The 11,508-nt window shown below is 34.8% G+C and overlaps 1 protein-coding gene across 5 annotated transcripts; it reads right to left on the minus strand.

The window, feature by feature from the left end:
- Positions 1–6,358: 6,358 nt before the first annotated feature.
- Positions 6,359–10,545, minus strand: LOC122610085 (serine/threonine-protein kinase AFC2-like). Of its 5 annotated transcripts, none has more exons than XM_043783070.1 (12): positions 10,360–10,545; positions 9,427–9,610; positions 9,169–9,195; positions 8,923–9,076; positions 8,775–8,823; positions 8,566–8,680; positions 8,271–8,362; positions 8,013–8,169; positions 7,872–7,936; positions 7,123–7,220; positions 6,941–7,043; positions 6,359–6,847 (listed from the first exon to the last, which is right to left on the minus strand). In XM_043783070.1, exons 1-12 carry the CDS (start codon positions 10,465–10,467, stop codon positions 6,698–6,700), a joined length of 1,302 nt encoding a protein of 433 aa, XP_043639005.1. In that variant the 5' UTR covers positions 10,468–10,545; the 3' UTR covers positions 6,359–6,697. The 5 variants fall into 5 exon arrangements, with proteins under 5 accessions (XP_043639005.1, XP_043639004.1, XP_043639008.1 ...); XM_043783069.1 differs by having other exon boundaries at positions 9,427–9,616; XM_043783073.1 differs by lacking the exon at positions 9,427–9,610 and having other exon boundaries at positions 10,360–10,421.
- Positions 10,546–11,508: the final 963 nt, after the last annotated feature.

Genomic DNA, 11,508 nt, shown 5'->3' on the forward strand with positions numbered 1-11,508 from the left:
GTCAAGTTTCTAAGTTAAGGGTCTTCACGTAACCACATAAGAAATTATATGCGGCAAAACCATACAGAGCTTTACAAACCAACCTTCTAACAAAATTTCATGTGAAAATAAAAAGATTGATAGGAAGTGGCGACTCATATTTTCTGAGAGACATATTACCTTTGTAGGTTCAGGAATTATATGCTACATCATTGGCACCTTTTCAAAAAGCATACCAACAATAAGGGTCCATACTTACATCGAGAAGCATATCGACAAGAAGGTTCCATAGTTGCATCGAGAAACATATCAACAGGAAGGGTCCATAGTACATCAGAAAGCATACCGACAAGAAAGGGTCCATAGTTACATCACAAAGCATACCAACAGGTTACATCGAAACGCATACCAACAGAACTGGACCATAGTTACACTGTAATGCAAACTGACAGGAAGGGCCCATGGTTGCATCGTAATGCATACCGATAGAAAGGGTCCATTGTTGCATCGTAATGCATACCAACAGTAAGGGTCCATAGTTACACCGTAAAGCATACCGACAGTAGGGTCCATAGTTACACCGTAAAACATACCGACAGTAGGGTCCATAGTAACACCGTAATGCAAACCGACAGGAAGGGTCCAAGGTTGCAACGTAATGCATACCGACAGGAAGGGTCCACAGTTGCATCGTAATGCATACCGACAGGAAGGGTCCATTGTTGCATCGTAATGCATACCGACAGTAAGGGTCCATAGTTACATCATAAAGCATACCGACAGTAGGGTCCATAGTTACACCGTAATGCAAACCGAAAAGAAGGGTCCATAGTTGCATCGTAATGCATACCGACAGGAAGGGTCCATGGTTGCAAGGTAATGCATACCGACAGGAAGGGTCGACAGTTGCATCGTAATGCATACCGACAAGAAGGGTCCATTGTTGCATCGTAATGCATACCGACAAGGAAGGGTCCATAGTTACATCATAATGCAAACCGACAAGAAGGGTCATAGTTACATCAGAAAGCATACCGACTAAAGGGTCTGAATTTACACCAAACGGCTCTTACTGATGAAAAGGGTCCATAAATTCCATCTAAAAGCATACCATGGATTCAAAATAAAATAATAGTTCATTAGCGTGATAACCAGATCACATTGTAAACACCATCAAGGAAAAAGGGTCGATTATTTTGCATCAAAGTAGCTGCTAAAAACGGGCCAATCAAAAACATCAAAAATAAAAATTAATAAAAATAGAAAGAAGGAAAGAAAGATACCCCATTTATTTCAAGATGACCAATTAACCATCGAATGCTCTGTGAAGTCGTCTGCTCCTGCAGATTGTTAATCGTTTATATATACATATACATATATATATATAACATGAATGGTGGGTGAAGATTGAACATAGAAAATTTGAAGAAAAAAAAAGCCCTAAATCATAAAAAAGAAATACAAAGTTTAAAGAAATCAATTTGTGAATGCAAACCCTAACTGCGATTATTCCTTTTAAAAAAACCCTAAAAAGCAACGAATGTGAAAACAGAGTTGAAGATCGAAAGATGGATTAAAAAAAGATGTATGTAATGTAATTTTATATGAATTTGAAGTCGGTTAATATTTATTACCCGCGTCAATGTAAAGCTAATTTTATCAAGCAGGTGTTAACAGAATAAGAAAATGACAAATTTAAATGATTTTTATTTTGTTTTTTGACGTTTTAAATTATTAATAAAATATCTCTATCCATAAACACCATTTTTAATTTAACTACCAATAAAAAAAATAAATTAAATTAAGATGAGTTTATTTATGCATTTTAATTTTAATAATATAAATCAGACCAAATCCATAAATTTATTTTTATAAAATTCTAACTAAAGTATTTTTTATTACAGATAAATGACCAATCAATTTTTTTTTTCTTTTGTTTGGATGAACTAGACAAATTAAGGCGACCAAAAATAATTCATTTTTTGCTTCTTTTTTTTTATTGTTTACACATGTTTTTAGTCTATTTTTACTAGGACGTTACCCACGCAATGTGGTGATGGTTGTGGCGATGACGGTGTGGTTGAGGGGCGACTATTGGTAGGGGCGGTGGCGATTGTTGTAGATAATTGATGTAAAGAGTAATGAAGATATTTTAAGAGATAAATGATTGATAATATAATTTAATCATTAATATTAAGGGGTAGTATATCTAAAAATAGTTTAAAGGTGTTAATGAAAATATTACAAGTTTTCAACAATAAAGTGTTATTTTATTTATAAGATAGTATAGATAAATCATAATAATATTAAAATTGATGTAACTATGATGGAAAATCATTAAAAGTAAAAAGTGTAAAAGTACTATAAATACAAATCAAAAATTAAACGTCTTAATGCTTATAAAAACCATTCATGTTTATGTGCCCAATGACCATCTACAAGTACACATTAAGTTTGTTTGATTTATTATAGGTTAAAATGCATTTTAATATCTTCAACTTAGTTAACTAGGTATTAGACTACTCTGAATTATTGAAGGTGTAATATAATACCTTAGACTTGTTTAACAAGTTTTTCTACTATTATAGACTCATTAAAAAATCTTTTAAAAATTTATATATATTAATTAACTATTATATAATGTTAATATATATTTGACAAACCATAAGTGACTAAATACATTAAAAGGATATGTTATCATTAACAAGATTATAAATTTTTAAAGTACCGATTTTGAAAAAAATATACTTTAAAATTATACAAAAAATAGAAAATTATTTAGTTATTTAAATTCTTGAAATTAAAAAAAAAACATAATTACCTTATAAAGAAATAGGTAGTTTCATTACAATAAAAATATTTGTACAAATTAATAATTATATGGATAAATAATCATCTTTTTATTGAAATTTTTATTAAATTCTTTATAAATTAAAAATGAATTAATTATTTAATTGATGTGATTAATTAAGTTATGAAAAAGTTAACCTATAAAATATAATAGTATTTTCTACATTTATTTCAAATTGCAATATTATAAATATCCTGTTATAAAAATATTTAATATAGGTAGAAACTTAGTATTTTATATTTAACCATATTTTCAATTCCAATATGTAACTTATAATATTATACTTTTTGTTAACATAGTTTTAACATTTCTAATGCATTTATTTTTAAAATTACAAATTTAAACTTGAAAGTAACTTTTTAAAAAACCAGTTTATATTTTAACACCATAAATTAGATTAATTAGTGAGTTAAGGTACTATTAGATCTTGTTAACCAAGTCTAGGGTACTATACTATACCTTTAATAATTCAGGGTAGTAGAACACCTAGTCAACCATATTGAAGGTACTAAATGCATTTTGGCGTTTATTATATCAACCCTAGATTGGTTTGATCTATATAACTCAACAAAAAGATTAAAAGTCAAGTCAGACATCTCATTGTGGATTTCTAAAACCATCGATTTAACATCGGACTTTGTTCAAGATGTATTGTTGGTCTTATTAGTTGTTTGAGAGTGCGACATTGTTGAAAATTGACATTAATTTACCTGTAGTGTAATTAAATTGAACAACCACATGAATAAAGTCTGATGTTGAAGATGTCATTTTTTACTGATTTGGCGAGAGTTGGGTTTGAGACACCAGCACAACTGGTTTTGCGACACTTTTTACTCAAAATAATAGAATCATTTTGCCTTCAAAATATTACCATACGTACAATTTTTTCAAAGTTAAAGTAAGAATAACGTGTCATTGCGGAAGGATAAGACATGTTAGCATGGGATTTGTGCAAGGTCATAATTCCCCTCAAACAATTTGGTCATTTGGACAATTTGGTGTTTGGTTGGGGGTATTATGGGGTAAGGAATGGGAAAGGTAATGATTAATCATGCTTGGTTATGTGTAAGTAATGCAATCATTAATCAATAATGGGTAATGGAGCATTACTTAGTAAATTGGGGAGGAATGGTAATGATAACCCACTTGATTCCTCACCGCCACCATAAGTCACTACCACCATCATATGACCACCACCACCACCATTTACCGCCACAACCTCCACCACCTTCCGTAACCACCAATACCACTTTTCATCTTTACCACCACCACCACCTTCTGCCTACAACCACTACCTGCACCACGTGTCCCACCACCAATCACCACTAGCACCACCACCAATCACCACCTGCCACCACTACCACCTGCCACCTATCACCACCACCACCTATCGCCACCAATCACCACTTACCGTCACCATCACCACCACCTGTCACCTCCCATCGTCGCCACCACCATCACCTGCCGCTACCACCTTCTACCACCACCACCCATAACCACCTGGCGCCACCACCACCACCACCTCTTCCTGCAACAATCACTGCTACCTGTCACCACGCGTCGTCGTTGCCACCATCACCTGCACCTATCATCACCACCCCTATGGCCCTATCACCACCACCTGCCGCCACCACCACCCGTTACTACCTGCCGCCACCAACACCTATCACCACCACCACCACCACATGTCACCACCCGTCGTCGCTACCACCATTACCTGCCGCCACCAGTCAGAGTCTGCCCCCCAGCAACACCTGTCTCCACCCGTCGTCGCCACCACCACCACCTGCCACCACCACCACCAGTCACAACCTGACACCACCACCACCTATCACCACCACCAACACCTGTCACCACTTGCCGCCACCACCCCTCACTATCACAATCACCACCACCTATTTTATATAATGAGCATATATAATGATTCATGTGTATCAACCAACCAGCATTAATGCAATGATTATATTCCTTAGTATTCCTTTGCATTCCCTTTCCCTTTGCCTTTCTCATTCCCCAATTTGAACCAAGCGCCCATTTCCATGGACCTATGTGTTTGATGGTCAGGGGATGGAGGTAAGCTATGGCCAAAATGTTGGAGATATACAGAAAACGAACAAAACATGATAAATAAATTTAATCTCTGAAGGCATGTAACACTTTTGGATTGAATCAATTCGGTGGTTCACCCTAAAATATTCAATCGGATACAATCAGATTTTCGAGAATTTTCTATATGATTTGTGTTTAAGAGCGTAAATTGAACCACAGAGAATTATATAAGGTCGCGTTTGTTTCACAGAATTTGATGGAATTGGAATTGAATTTCATTCTTTAGTGCGTTTGGTTGATCAAAGAAGGAGGAATCTCATTAAGTATAAATGTCAACATTCCATCATTTGATGGAATCTCCATTCCTTGGAGATGGAGGAAGGAATTTCATTCCTTTCGTCACTTAAATTCTCAAAAAATCAAAAACATTCCGTCAAATTTCATTCCTTTAGATTTCAATGCCTTTGAAAGATTCCATTCTTTCCAAAACATTATGTGAACCAAACGCGCCCGAAGAATTCGTATATGACAGAATGTGGATCCAGGGCCTTTAACTGCCTTAAAATTAGTTAAAATCCAAATTCGCAAGATTGACAAAATCAGTCTCTCAAGTTTTGAAAATTAAAATTCTGAGAAGTTTTTGCCATAGCAATTTTAATGCCCCTTGGACCCCGCTCTCGGGGCTGCTTCCCCCGTCCCTCCGTCCCTTATGGGCTTAAGGTCATAATAAATTCATATAAGCCCGCACTCCACACCAAAAAACTTATATGATGTATTATTATGACTAAAATGTCAAATTAATCCAATTACACTAAAATTTCCAACACAAAAACACGGATGATAACAAGAACTTTGACTTGTAAATCGATCACATCTCCTCATGCCTCGATTAATGTTGCATCATGTGTGCTTCTCTGTTTTCTTGTTTTTTATTGGCTGCACTTCGACTTGTAGAAGAGAAAAGAGGATAACCTCACAACATGAATATAATTCTTTGAACTCTATAAAGAGGTATTCTTTTCTTAAATCATAACTTACAATGATAAAATATGAAAAGTTGATAGACTAACATGTTGAAATCAGCTATAGATGTCTATGAAAACAACTTGCACGTTGATTTGATTCCATTTTTAGGAGGCAAAATATGTTATGTTGGGTCGGATCATCTAATGAGTCAAAATGGGTCTTAAACAGTTCTACTAATTTCACGATCAGCCAAATGGACCCAGGTGTCCATTTTGGTGTGACCCAATTAAAACCATGACATGAAAAAGTCACATAAATATACCCATATTAGATGGTTTGCGTAAAAAATGGCCAGATCTACATTATAGATTAAATCCTATGATCAACAAATTTAGCAAGCATTGCTCAAAAAGTTAAGCTAAAAAATGTATCAGACAAACATTTTCACAGTTTAATTATGTCAGACCAAATCATCATTATTTAACCAGCAAGCAACCAAGCAAAGTTTGGCAATTAATGAAGCTAAAAGCAGACTTGTTCTTTTTATCATAATGCTACTCCTTTATTCCAAAACAAAATGTGGTGATACAATTAAAGGTAAACAACAATGTGGAACACTATGGAGATAGCCGATCAAAAAAATGACTATGAAACAACAACATATTTGAACTAGTAAAAGCCACGGAAACTTTTACTTAAATCTACTCTATACAAAGTGTCCCCCAACGTCGGTTGGGGTTAACATTGGAGGTCTGAATGGTATTGTTAAGTGTGCCGGCAAGACGGTCTTCACAATCTTCATACTACTTGATTATGTCCATACGGCCTTGCTTCAATCATGTCAAGCATCGGTTAACACCGCCGATAACTATCCCTGGTAAAGAATGGGTGTTTTAGACTCTCATGTGCAGTTAACCTGTCCAAAGGATCGTACTTAAGAAGCCCTTGCAACAGATGAATGAGGTCACCTGCTGAATGATCTACATGTTCCATTACCAAGTTCTGCATTACAATCTCAAATGATTAGCCAATGTCAAAATAAAACTAACACTAAACAGACAAATATTGTTTGACAAATATTGTTTCATCAAGAACCTGAAGGCGAGGTAGCTTCGAAACAGCTTCTATACTCCCTCTTGAGGTAGCACCCTGCGGCCAGTCCAGCCTACCCTTCCTTACAAACTTGTCTGCATGTCGGCTGAAGAGAGAACAATTGGTTTCATGAGAATACCAAAAACGAGAACTAGAACTGAAGCTTTCTGGAAGAGAATACTAACTCTGCTTTCTTCAACATGTGATGTGGCAATGCACCAAGTACCCTTTCCATCATCGCAAGATGTTCCAAATCCTCGTGTGTTTGGAACAAAGCTTCACCCTGTTGTCCAGAGTTATACATTAAATGACATTTCTTGAGAAGCTCAAACACTATTAAAAGGCAGGAAAGAACAGGAAGGGGATACTTCAAAATGATTCGTTATGCAAGGGTTATATTGTGTTGTGTTTTTACGCTAACAGGTCCCGATTGGTCAAATCCAAAGCATAATTAGTTTGGAATAATTATTTGGGTATCTACTCAACCAAGCTCACATAACCCATTGCAACCCGTGGCAAATGTAACACATTTCAACAATACCCCCCCCCCCAAACATTTCAACAATACCCCCTTCCATCATCGCAAGATGTTCCAAATCCTCGTGTGTTTGGAACAAAGCTTCACCCTGTTGTCCAGAGTTATACGTTAAATGACATTTCTTGAGAAGCTCAAACACTATTAAAAGGCAGGAAAGAACTGGAAGGGGATACTTCAAAATGATTCGTTATGCAAGGGTTATATTGGGTTGTGTTTTTACGCTAACAGTTCCAGATTGGTCAAATCCAAAGCATAATTAGTTTGAAATAATTATTTGGGTATCTACTCAACCAAGCTCACATAACCCATTGCAACCCGTGGCAAATGTAACACATTTCAACAATACCCCCCCCCCCCCCAACATCCCTGCTAGAGAAGGTATCAAGTTCAACATACCGAACAAAGTTCCACCAGGATGCAACCTACACTCCATATATCGCATGGATAACTCCATCCAAGTCCTGTTATGCACATGTCAGAGCTCAAAAGCCGTAATAAACAAAACAAACAAAAAGAAAGCAAGAATGAAATAACAACCTAACATGACTTCAGGAGCACGATAATGACGAGTCGACACTATGTAGCTCTGTCCATGACGGTCATGTGTTGTGCTACCAAAATCAATCACCTTTATAGCACTAGACTTTGGAACTCTTTTCGAGTAAGAACTGTCTTTTGGAGACCTTGATGAACCCTAAAAAGTCAACAAAGATAAAAGCAAGCAACTATTAAATAATAGAACTAACCCTATATGGCTATATCATGACCATGAAATGTGTAAGCTAACCATCCTACCTTGTAATCCAGAACTTTGACATAATCAGGGGACACTAAAAGGATATTTTCAGGCTTCAAGTCGGTATGTATTAGGCGCAAATCATGCATAACTGCAATTCATTCAGATAATGTAATTAATCCACTGCTGAATAACCAAAGTAAAACAATTTCAGCCTTACGAGATATTTATTTTTTTCTTTTTGATAACAGAACCAACTATAAAAGCTGTCCATTCTCTAATAGCCATGTAATTTACTTATAGGAAAAACAAAACACAGGTATGAGGAAACTGGTGTAAATGATTACTACACACATGCTATACACTCCAAGAGTTGTCTGCCAATTTCGCGGACCATGTCAATGGGAAATGAGCGATAATTGTTTTTGCGTAGAAAATCATATAAGCTTGGTCCAAGCTTCTCAAAAACCTGTTAAGACCATTCAATGCATCCAAAGATCTTTACCCCAACACATTCATCAACCCAGATAACAAATCCACCATATATATTATATTTCACTTACGATACATATATGGTTACGATAGTCAAACCAGTTCCTTAATTGCACACAACTGCAAGAATTAACAAATTTAACACCACAAACCTACAACACAACTATGATCTTAATGTGACAGTGCAGAAGTCTAACACCAAATTAATTAGTAACTCACCGATTGCCACCTCTATCATGTTTACCAAGTTGTTGAAGCATATCAATCTCTATCATAGCAGCCTCACGATACTTCTGTACCCCGCGAACGATTTTAATGGCAACCATTTCCTCCCTTTCCTTATCCCAGCATTCCAGAACTTGCCCGAATGTACCTAAATCACAGACGTATCAATACACAAGCCACTAAAAAATTTGAAAGAAAAAAAAAACGGCAGCCATTAGCTATCTAGAAAAAGATCCCCACCTTCTCCCATCTTTCCATGAATCTTATCTGCATCACAAAAAAAGCTAATCAGCATTAATTGATAAGACAGCAGATATATTTAGATCGAATAACTAGGTATTAAACTATAACAAATCAACTTAAGAAAAATGCTCATAAATAAACTAAAGGCGGCTACCAGGTAGCCTAGAGGTAAAATAGTTGGTTAAGAAGGAAAGAAGTATGACTCCTTAATTAACAAAAAGAAGTATTTAGTAATAATGGATAAAGGGTAATTACAGCGAGAGGTTAGATTATCTCCAACTTCAAAAACATAATGACCATCTTTATCGTCTTTACGCCAGGGTGGAGAATTATTTCGATCACCACATTTGACAAGGGATGAAGTAATAGAATCCGAAAGCGCCCATGAAGGTGCAAAGCTGGTACCTTTCCCAACATCTTGTCCACAAAAAAACCCTACCTGATCCTACATACAGTCATCCATTCATATTCTTTCTAAAATCCATTATATCACCACTCACCATAAACACCTTACTTATATAGAACAAAAACTTGAACCATAACATAAGGGGAATTTTTTTTTTCTTCAAAAAGCTGTCATTATTATCACTCGCACACAAAATAAGAAACAATTAACACAAATTTGTTCATAAGCATAACCATTAAGTCATTAACCTCCATCATGCACCAACTAAAAACTTACTATTTCCGCAGTATAAGAAGACGAACGCATGAAGTAACAAACTGGACGTTTGTTTGTGTTCTTCTATTAACACGCTAAACGTAAGTAAGTGGACATACAAATTAATCAGGGCTAGGGTTCCCTCCATTACCCTTTTTTTATAATTAAGCTAAATATTCACAATTGCACACCCTCCATAATCTATGAATCTTGTCAATAAATTTTTTACTTTTCTAAAAAATCAAATCTAAATTATTTACAATATATATTTCAAAAAGACTACACCTTTTGAATACCAAACCCGATCTATAAATCTTATGCTTTTTCATTACATCATACATATTCATAAGAATAAATTAACCTTTTTTTCTAAAAACAAAGTGTAACTAAAACATACAACACAAAAAAATTGCAAAAAAATATCCCTGATTATATATAGATAACAAGAAAAAAACTATAATATATATAAACTGATAAATTAGATATAATATTTAGCTAAAACAAATATAAAAAAAAGTGATAAATACCTTATTAGGAGGGGTTAAAGGACCAACATCCCAACCTAAACGCTGTCGTTTCCGTGGGCGGAGGTTTACCGCAGCCATCGGGAACTCCGTTACTCGCTCCGTTTCCATCGCTAATTTGTTATTTATTATTATGATTTTGATTTTAATCTACGAACGAGATGATGATATTATCGATGATGATGATGATATGGATGGAGAAAACCTAACCTAAACGCAAACGCTAACTTCAAATAAAATAGGATAAGGAAATAGTGGTTGAGTCGGTAAGATTGTGACACGTGTGGGTTACTTTTGCCGTTTGATGTAATTTTAGCGTGTGGCGGTGGTTGATTTGGACTTGCGGACCGGTGACCGGGTGATTTAGTCTAGTGGACCGGTGGCCGTGGGGATTTATAACTTTTTTAGAAAGGATTAAAGCCCAAATTATATTTTTTGGTTTTTTATCACTAATTTAGGATTTAATCCAATTTTAAAATAGTTAATTTATCTTTTTTCATTTTTTTTTTATCATCAATTTACATTTTAAACCAATTTTAAAATAATTAATTTACACTTTTTGATTTTCCATTACTATAAAAATAATTAATAATTTATTACATATCTAATAAAAAATTAGCTAAAAAGATTACAACATATGGATCAATATGAATTAATATTTATATCAATATTTTAATTTATATTATTTTTATTGTAAAGCTTATTAACAATAGCTTATTAAAAATATAAATGATATAATCAAACTAATTGTAATATCATTGGTATTAATAATTGTAATTGGACTATAATTTAACTATAATTAGGATAATCATTATTATTATTATTAATTCTAATTGGGATTGTTTTGAATGTAGCTTCAAGTGGCATTGCTGCCCTTTTGCTGGATGGTGGACGTACGACTCACTCGAGGTTTGCTATACCCCTTACTCCTAACGAGTCATCATATTGTTCCGTTCGTCCAGATAGTGAATTAGCAGATTTAATTCGTCAAACCAACTTAATAATATGGGATGAAGCACCAATGGTACATAAACATGCTTTTGAAACTGTAGACCGGACATTCAGAGACGTACTACGTTCAACAAATCCAAATAGTATGGAACTCCCTTTTAGTGGAAAAGTAATTGTATTCGGTGGAGATTTCAGACAGGT

This window comes from Erigeron canadensis, chromosome 8 (genome assembly GCF_010389155.1).
Source record: "Erigeron canadensis isolate Cc75 chromosome 8, C_canadensis_v1, whole genome shotgun sequence".
Lineage (NCBI taxonomy): Eukaryota > Viridiplantae > Streptophyta > Magnoliopsida > Asterales > Asteraceae > Erigeron > Erigeron canadensis.